Genomic DNA, 19,716 nt, shown 5'->3' with positions numbered 1-19,716 from the left:
CAACAAATTTGAGAATCTAGAAGAAACGGATGAATTTCTAGCCAATATTAACATACCCACACTGAACAGAGAATACCTAATCCAACTAAACAGTTCTATTTCAAGCAATAAGAGACCTTCCATCTAAGAAAAGCCCAGGGCCAGATGTATTCACAGCTGAATTCTATAAAGTCTTCAAAGCAGAGCTCACACCAATACTCTTCAAGCTCTTCAACGAAATTGAAAACGAAGGTGCTTTGCCAAACTCATTCTACAAGGCCAGTGTAACCCTCATCCCCAAACCAGACAGAGATTCATCAAAGAAAGAGAACTATAGACCCATCTCTTTGATGAATATTGATGCAAAACTTCTCAACAAAATACTGGTCAACTGTCTTCAACAACTCATCAAAAAATCATGCACTATGATCAAACAGGATTCATCACAGGGATGCAAAGCTGGTTCAGTGTACGCAAATCAAGTAATATAATTCAACACATCAACAGGAGTAAGGCAAAGGATACAGATTTTTTTTCTTTTCTTTTACCCTACAGTTATTGAAAGGGTTAACATTCTGTTTTTTTGTTTTGTTTTGTTATTGTTGTCTGCTTGTTTTCAATCAGGTCTCTAGTCTCAAATTTTAAAACAGTACTTTCTATTTGTTTCTAATATTTCTCTTTGCCTATTTTAGCATCAGTTTTATAATAACTTGCTTCTTTTAACTTTTTATCCTCTTTTCCAAACACTGGACTTAATGTATGTGTGTGAGCATGTGCGCATGTGTGTGTGTGTGTGTGTGTGTGTGTGTGTGTGTGTGTGTTTGTGTGTGTTGTGTGTGCACACACATGCATGAAGATTTTGAGACATAATATCAGGTCCTGTGCAATGTTCCTGACCATTTTTGGTTAAGCATAGCACTCTACCACTTGAGCCACAGCTCCATTTCCGTCATTTTTGGTTATTTAATTGGAGATAAGACTGGACTTTGGGTGACTAATTGAAGGAAAGATGGAATTTCCTGCCCAGCTGGCTGTGAACCTCAATCCTCAGATCTCAAGTCTCCTGAGAAGCTAGAATTACAGGTATGAGCCACCAGCGCCTAGCTTGAATTTTATTTTATTAATTTTTTTGCAGGTCCTGGGGCTTGAACTCAGGGTCTGGGCGCTGTCTTTGACCTTCTTTGTGCTCAGGCTAAAACTTTACCATTTGAGCCAAGTGCAACATTACAAAAAAGCTCCATATTGAGAAGACCGTAACAGTTATATAACATTGATATACTATAAGAAGTATTCGCTAAAACAGCATTTTTAGGCCCATAGAAGTTGTTCAGATAGGAATTTGATACTGCCTAGTAGTCATACTATGAGCAAAGTGAGAATCACTTTACCTAAATAAATATTGCTGAGACTTAAAATAGAGTAAAGTGGTTTTACCCCTGTGTTTGCTATGTAGAGCACAAATCAAAATTCTGTTTTTAAGATCTGTTTTGTTGTCTGGAGAAGTATTTATAAAAATAATGAGAATTTCGACATGCAAAACTAAAGGCAGAATCAAAGGTCAGCAAAATAAAAATTGTGTAGTTGGAGAAGGGATGGGGTGGGGTCATAGGGTATGGGGTAGGGTCACAGGAAAAGGGCTAGACAAAGTAAGAGAAGAGTAAGGGGAAGTGTAGATTGGAGAAGGATGCGTAAGAATGTTGAAAAGCGGTGACATTGATTAAGATATATTCATAAACTGCTTTGTTAAATGCTGACCTTTTTGTACGACTTAATAAAAAAATGGAACAGAACAATGATCATTGAGTTTTGAATGTAACTGAGTTAGTGATATCTGTTACTGCATTCTGTATTAGTCTGATGGAAGGTTACATAGATTTTTATATAGGAATGTTGAATTAAGCTGGCAACATCCAAAGCAACTTAGAAGTTATACATGATATAACTTGGATTTGAACTGTGGTCCATTTATCACTGAATATCAAGCTTTTGAACAACTATTTGCACCCTAATATCCGGTATTTTAGTATTCCTGGCCTGCTTTCAAAATGTTCTCTTCCTGTCAGTTTCAGAGATAACATTCAATAACTTGACAACAGTGACCTTTCTAACAAATACAGAGTTTTACAGAACCAGATGGCCTAAGATTATATTTTATTTTTCTGGCTCAAAATAAATTGCCTGCTCTAAGACTGATAAAGTCTAAAAAAATAAAAAAAAGACCTTTCTGTGTCCCAAGCCCTCATCGGCCAGCACCAATGTCCTTTATCATGAGCCAGTTACAAGTACAGAGCCTTATGCCTTTAGAGTATAATTTATATTAGAGTTCAATGCAAGGGCAAGAAACTGGTTCATTAAATGAAATTATTCTTGCTGTTAGCAATCTCTATGAATTTGGTGGAAATATTCTGAGGAACTGTTAGAAAAGGGGAAGTCTTATTGTCTGTTGTTAAGTGTGTACATAACAATGAGAAGGCTGATTTTGTTTTTAAATTTGTCAAAGTAGAGATCTATATGTTTTTCCTGCTAGTATTTGAGGACTATTTTCCCCTGATAATTAGTAATGTTACTCTTGACTATTCAAAATTTGAGTGGGAATTTTCTTGATAGTGCTATACAACATGTATTTAGAAAATAGTACGGAAGAGGAAACGTAAAATATTTTATAATCATAAGCAGTCTTTCATGAGTCCAGTTACTCTTGGTGAGTTTCAAACATAGATCAGATTACAAAGGGTAGGCATAAAAATGTTTCAAACATGTGTTGCAGCTAAACTTGTAATGTTTTTGAAAGAAAATTATAGTATCAAGAAATAAGAGACTTGAAGTTAGGAGACCTGTATTTGAGACTTGTATTTGTCATTTGTAAGGATTGAGCAGTAATGTACTATATCAAGGTCTTGTTTTTTCATTTGAGAATGAGGCAATAATAATAATAATAATTGCCTGATTTCATGGCCAGGTTATTCTGAGGACTACACGAGAGGACGTGACAAATTTTAGTTATGGCATTTAATCTAAAATAATGTTGGGAGTTATGAATAAGCACAGACCTGCATCTGGAATTTATTCTTAGTAATGTGTGGTTTGAACCAAGTTATCAGTTTGTTTCTTCTAGTTTTAGTACTCTCATTTGTATAGGTTGCTCTATCATTGTGTTAATTACATTTGTGCTGATGCTGTTTTTGAGTTTTTATAAAATAATGATGGTATCCAAATTCTATCTTGAATTGATTCCAGAAATGTAGGGAAGAAATACCTAGAGCCTTTTTACTTGATTCCAAATACCTTAGCAAGATGGTTAACCCAGAGAATTCTAGAATATAAGTGGTAGATGAATCCTAGAGGGTAATTTATCTTTCTTCTCTCATGCCCTGGGGTTACCAGCTATTTGCTATCCTTGAAATTTTTTTTTGTTCAAGGCTAGGGCTCTACCACTTAAGCCACAGTGCCTCTTCTGGCTTTTTTTCCTGAGAGTCTTATGAAGTTTTCTGTCTAGGCTGGCTTTGAAATGTGATCCTCACATTTCAGCTTCAGGTAGGATTACAGGCATGAGCCACCAGCACCCATCCTGATTTTTTAAGAGAAAGATTGAAAACCTTGGACTTTGGTGTCAAAATTTAAGAGAATCTTGATTCTGTCAATCATTAGTTTGTAACAGGACATTTCCTTTGTGTTTGGTGCTGTTTCCCTGCTACTATGTCTGCAACTTATCAGGACCAGTTCTCCATTTTCATGTGCAGTTCTTTGTATCTGAGTTTGTTTTTACTGTGCTTATACTAATCATACTAATTGCTTTTCGCTTGTGAGCGTTTCCCTTTTGTCTCTAACAAATTTGAGACTGGCGCAATGAAATAATGACTTTTTTCAAGATTTCGGGGGCTTGTGGTTAGGCAGAAGTTTTTAGGTCAAGCATAATTTGTAATAAATCTGATTTGGAAACAAAACTTGAAATAAAACTAGCTTTAAAAGCCATTCTGTATCAAGGTTTTGCTCTATTGCAAATCTCTGCTAGGAGAGCCCAAGGTTTCTACTGATTATGACAAATGAGGGAAACCATTGAGCCTAAGTTCCTTTGAGTCTGGCTTACTTCACTTAATATGATCTTTTCTAAGTCTTTCCATTTCCTAACAAATGGGGCGATGTCATTCTTTCTGACAGCAGCATAGAATTCCACTGTGTACAAAACCTTGATACAAAAGACCATATAGTAGGACGCTAAATGAAAGGATCTCTAGGATATAGAAACATAAGCAATATAATAAATGATTGTTGTTCTTAAGGTACTATGTTATCTCTCATCTGTTTTGCTGTCCCTTGGTTATCTCATATTGTTACCTGATATATCGGATATATTTGTATTTGGTTATTTGAAATTGGATAGGGAACGGGGAAAACAGGATGAGGGGTGGAGGTGGAGGGGAGGGAAATGGGGACCAAGACATGTGAAAGGGTATCAATGTATGGGAATTAATCCACCATCTATCTGGCAAATATCATGTAACCCTTCTATTAATTACAATAAAAAATATATGAAAAAAAACCAAAGAGGGGGGGAAAAAGCCATTCTGTTGAGCCCAGTTCGGTGGCTCACACCTGTAATCACAGCCCGATGCAATTTTTTTTCCTTACTAAAAATACTCTATCCTTATTTAATATCCTGAATATACATGTAAGCTGGTCTTTAAAATTGAAAATGAAAACTCAAGTGGGACTAGACTGGGAAACAGTTTGGTAGATAAAGAGACCTTATGTAAGAGTATACGAGCCCATGAGTTGGTGGGAGTTTTCTGCAGCATTTCTAATTTTGACAGTGTTTTTATCTTCTTTTGTTAAATAAATGAACAAAATTTCTTCCTTGATCACATCGGTAGCATATTTTTATTGTAGTCAATAACCTGGACTTTCACTTGAAGTTTTAAACGTAAATTTGTGTGGCAATGCTTTGCATCTGTCTAAATTTTCCTATATTTGTTAGAGTAGTACAAAATATTGATAGGCAACTTTAAAATATTAAATGAATTAATTGGCTGTGGTAGAAGTGTGCAAGTTTTTACGTTGTCTTTCACAGTGTCTAATATTTTGTAATGAAATCATTGTTTTACTAAAGACAACCATCAGACAAAAATATGAGAAATGTTTTCAGTTGTCCAAGGCTAATGTTGACTTAAATAGGTCTAGTTCTTCATGGTTGACAGCTGCAGATAATTAGCTTTTTCTTCCTTAATGAAAGAAAATGGAACTGCAAGATATTCATTGCTTCTTCTGTCATCATCATACTAATGTATGTATTAAACTTACGCAGTTTCTTAAATTGATGAGTGCTAAGCTGCCTACGTTGCATCTAACAGTGACAAGTGAAAGCTGGGGTCCATATTTGTGTGGCAAAAGGGACTTGTGATTGACAGCAAAGTTTCTCTTTACAAGAAATAGCAGTGTTGTACAAAATGGGTTAGATACATAATTCTTAGAACTGTAGAGCAGATTTATAAAATGAATTTTGGAGCTGGATTGTCAGTTGTTGTATTTGAGTGTCTGTGTGTTCTTGGCTCTTTGTGAGGGCACAGGTGGACAGAATCTCACCTCACTGATGTCCATGAAGAAAAAATCATTTAAATTATATCAGTATTAGTAACCAATCCCTCCAAAAGATAGGTCAGATTATATGAAGTAACTGCAAATCTTTAGCTGTAATGAAATTTCAAAAGAAGCCAACTAATACATCTATTTAAAAATGATTTTAAGACCACATATCAAGGTTATTTTTCTGTTAAAGCACCCATGTTTGCATTGTTTCAAAGCCTTGTGAGGGCATGTCTAGAAAATTACATTGGCTTCATAGTTCCTTATCCTTGTGTAGTTACCTTTATACCATGTCCAATATGATATAGCTGAAAAGGTGATTGCTGTAGAATAGTGTTTTATGATGAACCTTGCATTCTAGGCTTCCGGTTGTACTGTGGAAATACTTCCTGATTTTGGTGGTAACTCATCTGTGGGGGGGTGGGGGGGAGAAACGCCTGTGTGTTCTTGCACACTGGCAGCCTCTACTGGCCGTGGTGAGGAGCAGCATTGACCTCTATTCTTTCCGTTCCAGGTTGCAGATGATTATGCTTGGTCTCAACTCTGTTTTTTGGTCTTAACTGTCATTGTTGTCACCTTTGAAAGACTGGTTCATCTGTTGGATATCTTGATATGTAGTTGCTAAAAAGGGCTACTAGTCCATTTTGTCATCACTAAACTAACATCATAAATGAGTGGAATTCTTTAGAACTTTGGAAGAAGTTATGAGTAAAACCCTGCTTTGAGAAATAATTTCTATCTAAGAGGTAAGATAGATAAATCTTTTTGTAAAATTTGAAATACTTTCTCAGTTGGTAGACTTTCTGTGGAGGAAGCATTCTAGGGAGGAGGCATTTATTTGTGATTGACAGATATCCCTGAGCCCTTTAAAGGAAAGTGCTGTTTTAGTGATAGATTTAATGTAATGTATATTTAGTTTTTCTTTTTTTCTTTTGGCAGTGCTTGGGTTAGAACTTGGTATCTTATGTTTGCTAGGCAAGTATTCTACCGTCTGAACTGATTGATTCTTCTGATGATTCATATGTACTACCTCCTTTAAAAGTTTCCAGGAAGTAGGCATAATTATGCTTCTACTGTGCTTTATGAATATGAATACCTCAGTGATGTAAGGGGAGTGGTTTCTAGATTTTAAGTCTAGTCAGATAGTTAACAAGTAACTGAAAAGAAAATATCCAAAGATGCTAGTAATCTCTTAGTTACTTTTATTTTAAAGGTCATATCTTATACAGCATGTGACATAATAGCTTGGGGAATAATTTGACAAAGGCAAATGATTTGTCCCACAAAACAGATGTTTGTTGACCTCTTAATTCTATCAAAGAGTGACTCAACTAATCTGCTAGCTATATCTTTAAATCACTTGGTATTTTCTAGAAGATACCTGATAGAATCTTTTTATACAAGGTCTCAGCCAGTGGCTTTCTTTCCTTTTACTATCAATTCCTAGAATAATGTAATAGAATACAACTAGTTCTCTGTCTGTCCATGTTCTTTGATTTCTAAATCAGTCCATTCAACCTGGAATTTCTAAAGCTTTGCTTTATCATACATTAAAAAAGAAAACTATGCTTTATTTGAAAAATAAAAAAAGAAAGGCCTGAGTGATATAGCCAATGGATTAAATAAGTAAAGAGACACATTGGGTCAGGATTATAGGAAGATAAGGTTTTTGACCTGGTTCTGTCCATATGAATGTAAGCCTATGCCAAATAGAGCTTCTGAACCTCTGTTTTTCCTCATTCTATAAAATTATTTTTTGTAAATATTAGTTAAGATGATATATATGTGGATTTGTCTTGACCCGTGTAAAAGTGTATTATTTATTTTAGGAATTCTTTTATAGCAGCCTTATCTTTACATTCTATGTGTAGTAAGTATCTTGAGTAAACAGGTCTCATCTTTCCAATCTTTTCTTCTGCTACATAATACCCCAGTTTATGAAAGTAGGTTCTACTCTTTTGATTAGAATTGTTTTTCTTTATCAAATTTTCTTTCGTATTTTGTTAGTCAAGAGTACTCAAGTTCTTAATCTCCTTCAAGTTCATTCTTGCTTTTTCCCCCCTACTTCTGCAATTTTTGCTATCTTTGCCACTTTATTTTGGAATACATAGTATCTTGAATTATCAATTAGTGTCATGTGGATACTTTTTTAAATACTATGTTCTCCTGGACAACAAGATAATTTTGTAGTTATTATTTTAGGATGTGTTTATTGGATTTGTAATTAATGTGTTGATGAGTAATATTTATGTTGTGTTGCTTTAAGATAAAATTTGGAACAAGGATTATCAGGTTGTTAGAATATTAAGATTTTGATAATTTGGTATACTAACTCAAATTGTAAGAGCTTTGGAGTTTCCTGGAAAAAAATAATCCACAGGTTATTATAAGTTAGAATTTTTTTATTGAAACATCCCTTTCAAACATATATTTGTATATATATGTATGTACATGAATTACTAAGCAGCTTCATATATATGGTTACAGTTCCCTTGAAAATAAATTGTGTGAAAAAAGACCTAGGAAATTGTAAGAAAATTTTCTTCCAATAGAGTTTTGAATGTATTTTAACAATTGCATGTGTTTAAATCAAATACATTACAATTGATTTTTGGTCAGTAATTTATCAGATGTCTTTAGCATATGTTTGATTACTTTTAAATTTTGAGAACTGTTTCTTGTGTAGTCTAGCCTCAAACTCAATGTCTCTCAGCCTTATCCTTCCTAATAATGAAATGACAAACAGGAACCCTCACATGCTTCCTTTTAGTTTTTCATTGGCTTTATTGGGATGTTAACTTACAATTTATCTGTTTTGTGAACAATTTTATGAATTTTTGGCACATGTAGACCCAGTTGAATATTACCATCACTCAAGATATAGCTCCTACCCAGACATGGTGCTACAAGTCTCTACATCCTAGTTTCCCTTGAGGCTGAGGCAGGAGGATCACTTAGGATTAGGAATTTGAGATCAGATGGGGCGTAAAAAGATCCTATCTCAAAAAAAAAAAAAGAAAAAAACAAATCAAAACATTTCCATTACCCTATGAAGTTAGTTTTCTCACGGTTTTAGAATTTCATATTAAATGGAGTCATACTATTTTAGTTTTTTGCACCTGGATTCTTTTAAATCTTACTTGTAAATATTTTAGTAAGTTTTGTATTTTTTGTTGCTGAGTAGGCATTATATGCCTATGCCACAATTAGTTTATTTTGTTCACTAATTGAAGTTTGGATTGTTTCCAAATTTCCAATTTCAAAATTTTAGTTATTATGAATAAAGCTGCTAGCCAGATTCAAATATAAGTGTTTACACAGACATATGTTTTCATTTTACTTGGAATAAGTGAGTACAAATGAAATTGCAGATCATATGATAAGGAAATAAGTAAATCAGTAAACTGTTTTCCACAGTGAGTATAATGTATTTAGATTTGATTCATTAAGATGTGTTTCAAAGCTGAGCTTGTGGGACTCAGGCCTGTTGTCCTATCTACTTTAAAGACTGAGATCAGGAAGATCATGGTTTGAGGCCAACCAAGAAAAAGTTTGAGATAGTCCAGTGGCTAAGCCATTAATGGATGGCGCATTACCTGTTATCTCAGCTATGTGGGAAGCATAAAATAGGAAGATGGTGATCCAAGTACAGGCCTGGGCAAAAAGGAGACTCTATCTCAAAATAACTGGCACAGATAAAAGGGCTAGAAACATGGCTCAGTCATTAAGGATGTAACTAACAAGTTTCAGGCCCTGAATTTAATCCCTAGGACCAATGAAAGATTTTTGTATTGCTTGATGGAGTGATATTGAGCCATATTTACATTTCCTTCTTTTGTCTTTTTTCGTTAAGTATCAGGATAGTACTGCACACATGAATTCGAAACTTTGTCCTTGTTTTATTATTATTAGGAAGAGTAAATGACAACTTAATTATGAATTGGAAAATAAGAGTTTACTTGTAACTGAAATGCGACGTATTTTAAATTACAGTGAAGGACATGTTTTATATTAGAGATACTCTGCAAATGGTTATTTATACTTTCAAACAAACAAAAGCAAAATATCTTATTCAAGTGGTATTTGTATAAAAATTGATTTGAAAGTTAAAATTTGATAACTTTGAGTGTAAATTTATTATGAATATAATCTGTGTTCAAGTATATTTCAAAGTGATATTAATACTTGCATTGTTTTCTATTAGTTCATTTTGTGCAGTTTTTAAACATTAATTCAAACTTTATACTTCAACTTTTTAACTTAATCTGCTTATTACATTATAGTGAATTATTAAAAACTCTTTCATCTAACAGAATAGTTCTAGTGAAAGTAATCTTGACACTTCCTCTCAACACATTATTTCTTTAAAATACAGTAGTTCTGCTGGGTGTTAGTGGTTTATGCCTGTAATCTTAGCTACCCAAGGAGGCTGAGATCTGAGGATCTCCTTTTCAAGCCACCTAGTACAAGAAAGTCCTTGAGACTCTTATCTGCAATTAACCAGCAAAGAAAGTCAGTGGAGTTGTGGTTCACAACCTAGAATACTAGCCTTGAATAAAATAGTTCAGGGACAACACCAAGTCCAGAGTTCAAGCTCCAGAATCAGTACACAACACACACACACACACACACACACACACACAAGTATAATAGTTCTTAGATTGTGTTTTTATTAGACAAGAAGATTGGTACATATATTCTGATTCCTTAGTCACAGTTCGACTTGGTTTCATTGGATGACTTTTTAATTTATTATTGTTAAATTATGTTTATATGATTTTTTGAGAACTTGAGGGTCAACTTAACCAACACTATATATTAAATGATAATATTTGTTAAAATTGTCTTGGGGACTTGGGTTGAATGAAGCAAAATACTGAACTATGTTGGACAGTAAAGGCAAAACTAAATTGATGTGTTGATGTGGAGATAGCTTTTTGCTCTCTTATATTCTTTTCATGAATTTCAATTTTACCAAGACCTTGTTTGTTTGCTTTTGCTTTCAAAGGAGCTATTGCTTTATTGTTGAGACTAAACTTAAAATCTATATAGGGCTGGGGCTGTACTTGACTCAAAAGTTTTCTTCCTCAACCTCTGTTTGGAATATAGGAAATTTGTAGTCACACCCAGGTCTTTACCAAGAGCTTTGTAAGCATTTGTTATACTTACCTTGTCAGTATCTAGTTCAAATGGCAACCCTCTAATGAAGAAACTATGCTCTATAAATTTTATAGCTTATTCTTGATTCGATAAATGCTGTGTAGCATTTTTAAGAATAATGAAAATTTAAGATACCTGAAGTGTTTAAATTCTATGAAATAGAATTTCATGAGGTGCTTAAGTAGATTTTTTTTCATTTTCTTACTTATAACAGTAATGAACTTGAATTTTCTCTGCTGTGACAATTTGCTAAATGCTTACTTTGAAGTAAATACCACCTACATAATTCTATAATACATAAATCGATAGCTATAACAAAATCATTGAATATTGTTGAAACTATTATATTTTATGATATATCTCACTGTGTGAGTTACATTTGCATTTATTTACTATGAGTAGTCATATAAAAAGCCATGTTACAAATTACTTTGTTAAAAGTATAAGTGGGATTGCTACAATGTGTATTTGAAAAATATAATGAAACCAAAAAGTCAAATCTCAGAGATGGATGAAAAGTGCTTGATTTTTATACATTATGATAACATCATCATACAAATGAAATTACCTGTGAAAATATTAAACACAGTCAAGTACGAAGCTGTTGGAAGTACTGAAAGGGTATTTGCATTTCTTAGTTGAGTGCGGATTGAAACATGTTCCTTGTTAAATGGTTATGTGATTGTTTAAGGAAGTTTTATCCTATCGCATTGTAGATAGAAGTTTGTCTAACTGGAAATGGCAAGGAAATGTTTTAGGAGGCTGACTGTTACTATGTTTGATTTATGACTAACTAGTATGTTTTATTGTAATTGGCAGAACAATGTATTCCTAGAAGGAAAGAAATGATATGTTAAGGAACTAGCTCTGACATTGTGTGAAATTGGATCTCAGCTTAAGATATACAAGAATGAAATGAGTAAGTGGATAATAAGTGATAAGTTTTTACGATGACTTGTCTGTTAATTTCAAGCTTAATGCTGAATAAAGTAAAAGTGAACATTTGCATAATGTTTATAAACTATAAGGAAAATGAGGAAGTACTGAGATGATTGCTTTATCCACCGACTTTTTTCTGGCAATGATACATTTATGACATTGTTAATACAGATACTTTCATTTTATTCTTGCACACATTGAGGCACAACATATTTGCCTTTTATTTGAAGCCATTTAGTCTCCTGTGTAACAATGCTGACTTGATTTGCATCTCATTAGAAGAAAATTTGACATTTTAGTGTAATTTTTAGAACCTAGAATAGTTTTAGTATCTTTTTTTAGTACTTTATATATAACCTAAGTTTTCTTAGAATATGTCTTCCATTGTACAGTTTGTCACATACTTTATAACAAAGAGAGTGTGTTTGTGCTTTCATATCTAATTTGCATTGTAAGTACACTTGATAGAGGAGGACATGAGAAGGATCTAGGTATGTGTCTTTTGATTATGTAACCATCTTTTGAAATTAATAACTTGTAATTGTTTTTCCTCAATAATGTCATGACATATTTAATTCACATCTTTTTCCTGGCTATAAAAATAAAACACTGGGGCTAGGAATGTGGTAAAGTGTTTGTCTAGCATGCATGAAGCTTCGGTTTGATTCCCTAGTACCACATACACAGAAAAAACAGAAGTGGCTTCTGTGGCTCAAGTGGTAGAATTCTAGCCTTGAGAAAGCTCAAGGACAGTGCCCAGGCCATGAGTTCAAGCCCCAGGACTGGAAAAATCATAAAACATAAAAACAAAGCATCATGCTTTAAGGAGGAAAAGGATGTAGTACCTACCCACAATTCACTATCCACAGATAACAATTTTTTTTCTGCCTGTACTGGAGTTTGAACTCATGCCCTCCAATTGGCTGCGTTTGTCTACTTTGTTGATGCTCTACCAATTGAACTATGCTTCCAGCCAAGCTTTTTTAAGGTTACTTTGGAGATGGAATTTATTGAACTCTTCTGCCCAGACAGGCTTTGCACAGTGATCCTCTAGATCTCAGCTTCTTGATTAGCTTGGGTCACCAGTGTGACCCACTGGTATTCAGCAAGACTACCTTCTTTAGAGTGAAACTGCTTAAAAGTACAATTACATTAATGCAATTACTGGAAGATACCCTCTTTAGAATTCTACTTTTTACGAAAGTGTAACTTATTCTAAATAAGAATGAGTGAGAATATAGTAGGAAAAGATGATGAAGGGTGGTTAAGAACTGAGAGATGGCTAGGGAGAAGAGAATTCCTGTCAAATTACTGATCAAAGACAAAATTGGAGAAAAATAAACCAAAACATCAGACTTTTCTGAATGTGTTGTGGAAATACGAGGATGTATAGCTACTAAACATCACCGTATATTATATTATTTATGTTATATTGCTTATACTACTTCACAATTACAATTTATATTGGGTCCTGTTGCATTTTCGCTTTCTGCTAAAATGGTTAGCTTTCTGCTTTCCAATGACAAAAGAGTCTTGACAACTGAAGGTGCTCACTAAGGCCATCACCTTGAGGTCTTGTCATCCTTCATTCTGAGAATTTAATCAGTAGTATCTTGTCACGGAACTTACCATATGCGCCTTCCACTTTTCACAGATGTGACAGGGATAGAAATCATTTCTGTTTATCTGAATGAGATCCTTTTGGTAAAATTTCTTTGATTCCAAGATAACTAGATGAATTGTGTTGCATAATTCATGTTACAGCAAACAGTTGTCACCTGGCACTAGAGCTTGATGAAATTTAAAAGTATTGGCTCACTGCCTGTAGTGTTCAGTTGCAGTTCTATAGAAAGTCTGCTTGTACCGATGAAGCAGTTCTTGGTGTAACACAAGATTTAGTTCTCTAGTGATAGGGTTTGTATGCAGAGATTCCTCCTTTGAGCTCCTAAAACATATTCACCAAAGCTTTTATTTTCATTGCTTTTCTTATGGCACATTTATTAGAAAATGGGAAAGACCTACAGTCTTTTTCATTCACTAAAGTGCACTTTAGTCTAGCATCTACTGCAATGTGCAGAAATGTTTTTAGTGATAGTCTTAGTAAATATAGTCAGATTTACTCCCTTCAGACCTTGACTTCAATTTCACTTTTTACCACATTTTCTACATGTTACTGACAGTTTAGTCTAATACCTAGCCTTTTCTCACAGAATGAGAAAGAGCTATGGAGCACATTCAGAAAGAGTACTGAACCCATGGTCTTCAAGTCCAGAAGGAAGTTAAAGGACACTGTTGCAGGACTATGTAATCTAAACTTTCTTCTGAGTAATCACAGTAGAGTTTGAACTTCCCAAACTTGGAAACCTCATTTACCTGGAAGAAAACATTCAGATTTCCTTGGATATATCAAACAGATGCATATTTTCTTTAAATATTGTTCTTTTTTCTTACATCCTATCCCCATTCCTTTCCCCATACAAGGCTCTCTATTTTTGATACTTTCAACCTGAATTTTAATCTGCATATATTACCATAGCATACAAATTTATTTTGTATGCAGATTTTTACTAGGTGTGTATGTATTTGAAATGTCAATTGTTAGTGTTATTTTGCCCCCAGATCTTTTCCTTTGGGTTCGTTAAATTCCTAAATTTTGCAAATAGCATTTGCTTAACTTTATTTATTCTGTGACTTAGATATGTACATTATGGTCCTCACACATTTACAGATTCTTTCAGTTACACCCAATGTAGCTTAAACTTGACCCAAGAATCAGTCACCCTTGTGTGAAAACAATGACCTTTTTCATAGTGCCATGCTTTGTCCATGTTGTTCCTAGAGTACTTAGATCCTTCTAGTGACCACTTCCTTACAACTCAACACAAATGTTCTTTTCGTGGTGACTTCAGTAGCTCTTTCCTGCTTGAAGTGATTCTGTGTGCAGCTCACACAACACTTTTTTTTTTTTTTCATCTTGGTACTAAGGAAGCCTAAGCAATGCAAATGCCTTGCAGCCTGTATTTCTCTTTGTATTTCTTGAAGACAGAAACCAAATCTTAGGCATTTTTCTATCTCTCACTCTAGTTTGCAGAAGTGCATGTATTTGGTAGTCATAAATTATTATTTTTTTTGTGTGTTTGAAGGGAAGGAGTTTTATTTTTTATTTTTTCAAGTCTTTTTTATTCTTTTTTCCCATACATTTTTATTGTAATTAATAGAGGGTTACATTATATTCACCATATAGAGGATGCATTACTTCACATACGTTAATACCTTTTCTCATGTCTTGGTCCCCATTTCCCTCCCCCCACCCCTACCCCTCATCTTGTTTTTCCCCCTTCCCTATCCAATTTCAAATAACCAAATACGCATATATCAGATAACAAGGTGAAATACTGTAACAATATGAGATAACCAAGGGACAGTAAAAGAGATGAGAGATAACACAGAACATTAAGGATAACAATTACTCATTATATGGCTTTTGTTTCTATATCCTGGAGGTCCTTTCATTTAGCGTCATACTACATGGCCTTATGCATCTATGTTTTGTTCTATTGTAAATCTCTGGTAGGAGAAGCCAAGCTTTCTACTGATTATGACAGTAGAAACCATTGAGGGAAACCATTGAGTCTATGTTCCTTTGAGTCTGGCTTACTTCACTTAATATGATTTTTTCTAAGTCTTTCCATTTCCTTACAAATGGGGCAATATCGTGCTTTCTGAGAGCAGCATAGAATTCCTTTGTGTATAAATACCACATCTTGTTGATCCACTCATCAACTGAGGGGTATCTGGGTTGGTTCCATATCTTTGCTATGGTGAATAGTGCTGCAATGAACATCGTTGTGCTAGTGGATTTAGTATGTCTTTATTTTTGGACGATTGGGTAAATGCCAAGTAGTGGAATTGCTGGGTTATAGGGGAGCTTTATGTTTAGTCTTTGAGGAAGGGAAGGAGTTTTAGAAATCAAATTTCCAGCTCTTATATCTTGGTCATTACTGAACACTCTACCAGTTCATGCTTCTCCAAACGAACTTGTAACTGAACATTCTAATCACAAATGTTCTTTCAGTGGGTCGTCATAAATTATTTATTGGATGAATGAATGAATGTTTTTTTCAGTAAAAGTGAAACGAGCATTAAACATAAATGTGTTTACATTGTTAAAAGTTTAAGACACAAATAAAAAAATAGAATATGAAGCAGAGAGAGCAAGTGCATCCTGGAATGAAGTAGAGCTTATAATACATTACCACAACACATTATGTTCAGATCATGAAGAAAAGAAAAGAAACTAGTAAGACAGATTGAATAATAGATGGTAGAGACAAGGATGAATGATTCAATTTCTGAGTTAGTCTTAACTGCTCTATCAAAAGAGAATGATATTAAAATTAAAGAAAGGAGATTTACCAATACTAGCCAGGCTGGTTGAAGTCAACAGGGTGAATCAACCAGTAGAAAACATTTTGATGCTCTTACCTAGTTAATGCCTAGAATTTAATAACTCGAGGAGAAGTGGCTTGATATGATCTTTGAACAGAGGGAGGTGGTTCCAAAAATGTAAATGTTCTGTATATACTATTTTTATTGTCCAAATAGAGGGAAAAGTAGAATCTCCTGATATTTAAATTGCTGGATTTCATGGCAGTCCTTCTTTTTGTGGGAGAGATGGTTTGTGAGACCTCTACTAGGAAAGATGCTCTGGAGATCACAGGGCTTACTTAGAAGTGTCATGTTAAAAATTGTGTAGGTGGAGCAAGCTGACTTTAGCATGCTTTTGGACAAAGTGACTCATTTTGTTCATGAAATAGGTGGATACATTAGGAGTAGGTTATTAGGCCAACCTGATGTGCAGATAGTTGAATTTTATTTGAATCAGTTGGTATTAGTTTGCAAATTGTCCTTCTATACTATGACATAGCTTTTTTACCTCCATCCTAGTTCCCAGGTCTTAAAAAAGTACTCAGCAACTTGTAAAAAGCAGTATTTCAAGAATTAAAGTGATTCCTGTTTTTGTGTGTAGGAAGAAGAATCTTTAGGGTATAACAGCTATTTTCAAATACTTGAAAGCTAAAGTAAGTTAGCTTACTTCTGCATCTGTTTTTAAAAGAAAGTGTTGACTATTCACTATGTGCAGACCCATTATGCCAAAATTAGCAATATCATTGTGATTAAAAGGAGATTGCTGACCTCCTTCATATTGTTTATGAGATGGATGGTCTGGTTGCACATGTAGACATTAGCTTGGATAAGTACATGGCTACATGTAAATTATAACTGTGATAGATGAAATCCAGCAGAATATGACAGGACCATGGAAGAGAGCATATAGTAAGGGAATTTATCAACAGAAGGGAAGAGAAGTTTTGCTTAGTGTAAGATAGAGTGTTTACTAAAGTAAATATCAGCGAAGAAAGATGTATGGCAAGTAAGTGTCATGATGGATAGTGTCCACTTCAGAAGGAGGTGTCAAGGCCATTTAACCATTGAAGATCTTTAGTAAGAAGTTTCTTTCTTGTCTAGAAACAGCAAAAAGAATTCATTGGTCTTACCCACAGGGATTTCTGGCTTAAGTTTGGGAGGTTATTTTATTTATTTATTTATTTTTTTATTGTAATTAATAAAAAGGTTACATGATATTTGCCAGATAGAAGGTGCATTAAATCACATACATTGATACCCTTTCACATGTCTTGGTACCCATTACCCTCCCCTTCACCACCCCCATTTTGGTTTTCCCCCCTTCCCTATCAAATTTCAAATAACCAAATACAAATAAATTCATATATCAGATAACAAAGTGAGATACTGTAACAATATGAAATACCCAAGGGACAGCAAAGGAGATGAGAGATAACATAGTACATTAAGGACAACAGTCATTCGTTATATGGCTTTTGTTTCAATATCCTGGAGGTCCTTTCAATTAGCTTCATACTATATGGCCTTATGTATCAAGGTTTTGCTCTATTGCAGATCTTTGCTAGTAGAGCCCAAGGTTTCTGCTGATTATGACAAATGAGGGAAACCATTGAGCCTATGTTCCTTTGAGTCTGGCTTACTTCCCTTAATATGGTTTTTTCTAAGTCTTTCCATTTCCTAACAAATGGGTCGATGTCATTCTTTCTGACAGCAACATAGAATTCCATTGTGTACAAATACCACAACTTGTTGATCCACTCATCAACTGAGGGACATCTAGGTTGGTTCCATATCTTTGCTATGGTAAATAGTGCTGCAAGGATCATCGTTGTGCTGGTAGATTTAGTATGCCTTAGATTCTGGATGGTTGGGTAAATGCCAAGTAGTGGAATTGCTGGGTCATAGGGGGGGGAGTTCTATGTTTAGCCTTTTGAGGCACTGTCATACTGCTTTCCATAGTGGTTGAATGAGTTTGCACTCCCACCAATAGTGTAGTAGTGATCCCTTCTGGCCACATCCCCTCCAGCATCTGTTATTATTCGTTTTCCTGATCCTGGCCATTCTAACTGGAGTGAGGTGGAATCTTAGAGTTGTTTTGATTTGCATTTCTTTTATGGCCAGAGATGTCAAGCATTTCTTCATATGTCTATAGACCATTCTTATTTCTTCTTCCAGAGAAGACTCTCTTTAATTCTTTGGCCCATTTTTTAATGGGATGGTTGTTACTTTGGAGATTAGTTTTGGAATGATTCAATTTTTTGAGTTGTTGATATATTTTAGATATGAGGCCTTTGTCCGTTGTTTGGTTGGTGAAGATCTTCTCCCACTCTGTAGGCTTCCTAATTAATTTATTAGCTATATCCTTTGCCATACAAAAGCTCCGCAGTTTAATGCAGTCCCACTTATCCAGCCTTTCTCTGATTTGTTGTGATTCTTGGTCCTTATTAAGAAAGTTTCAACCTGTGCCAAGGAGGCCTAGTGTATCTCCTATTCCTTCTTGTAAAGTTTTCAGTGTGTCAGCTTTTACCTCCAGGTCTTTGATCCATTTGGAGTTAATTCTGGTGCAGGGTGACAAAGAAGGATCCAACTTTAGTTTTCTGCAAGTGCTTAACCAGTTCTGCCAGCACAACTTGTTGAAGAGTTTGGGAGGTTATATGTGATTATATAGTGTGGGGAATTGACTGGAACTGAAACCGGAGAGCATGTGGTTAAGCTGCCTCAGAGAGTGTGGCAGGTGGATGCATAAGGAGTATTGTGCTACAAGAAGTAAAACCTTGACTGTGAGCATAGAATTTAGTTCTGATTATCAGGCAGAACAGAGTGAAGTAAAAAATTGGAAGACAAAATACCCGGCTATGAATCACAGTTTGACCATTAACTAGTATGATAGCTGTGTGTGTGTGTGTGTGTGTGTGTGTGTGTGTGTGTGTGTGTGTACGTGTACTATATATATATATGTAATATATATATGTATATATTTTTGTAAGATGGTTAATTTTTTTTTGCTGGTTAATGTCTTGTGGACCTTGTTGCTGGAGTAGGCTTTGAAAAGTGAAATTTTAAATGTAAAATTTTAAACCTACAATAAATTGTAGCTCCTTGCATGATTAAGCATATATAACATTATAATCCTTGAGTCTTCTGTTGTTTTCTGGTCCATAAGAATCATTCAACTCTAAATATGATGTGACTTTTTATATATTTTGAGGTGAGGAATTTCTGAGGAGGAACACCACCGTTTTAGTATTTAGTAATAAGTAATTGCTTTATTAAAGAGCTAGAAATAACCATTGCCCCAAACCGGTTGTATGTAACGATTGTGCACACTGAAAGTTGTTTCTGGGACTATAGCTGAGTGGAAAATATGTCTGACTGGTAAATTAGATCTTCTTGTAGACTTAACTTTACACTAATAATGACGGTAATGGATAGGCCAGTCACTAGGCTGAGGACTTTATATTCTACTTAATTTTTTCATCAACCCTTTGTAGTGTGGCTATTGTTATTCCTGTTTTTTTTTTTTTTGCCAGTCATGGGCTTAAGCTCAGGGCCTGAGCACTGTCTCCTTGGGCTTTTTCAAGGTTAGAGCTCTACAAGTTGAGCCTCAGCACCATTTCTGGCTTTTATTCT

The 19,716-nt window shown here is 34.6% G+C and overlaps 1 protein-coding gene across 9 annotated transcripts in view; it reads left to right on the top strand.

Moving 5' to 3' along the window:
* Rfx3 (regulatory factor X3) overlaps positions 1–19,716 on the top strand; it is a 246,510-nt gene that overhangs the window by 51,060 nt on the left and 175,734 nt on the right. The window contains exon 1 of one of the 9 annotated variants that reach the window (XM_090329711.1): positions 11,572–11,638. The exons of the other annotated variants lie outside the window; for them this stretch is intronic. Within the exon in view, the coding sequence (XP_090185837.1) occupies positions 11,635–11,638 (4 nt within the window). The 5' untranslated portion in view covers positions 11,572–11,634. Of the gene's footprint in view, positions 1–11,571; positions 11,639–19,716 lie in introns of those variants that run through there. 9 annotated transcript variants of the gene reach the window in all.

The sequence above is a fragment of the Megascapheus bottae genome, chromosome 3 (genome assembly GCF_031878675.1).
Source record: "Megascapheus bottae isolate mThoBot1 chromosome 3, mThoBot2.hap1, whole genome shotgun sequence".
In the NCBI taxonomy this organism is placed as follows: Eukaryota; Metazoa; Chordata; class Mammalia; order Rodentia; family Geomyidae; genus Megascapheus; species Megascapheus bottae.
Note: the sequence above shows the minus strand (reverse complement) of the source record. Positions and strands in the feature narration are given on the sequence as shown.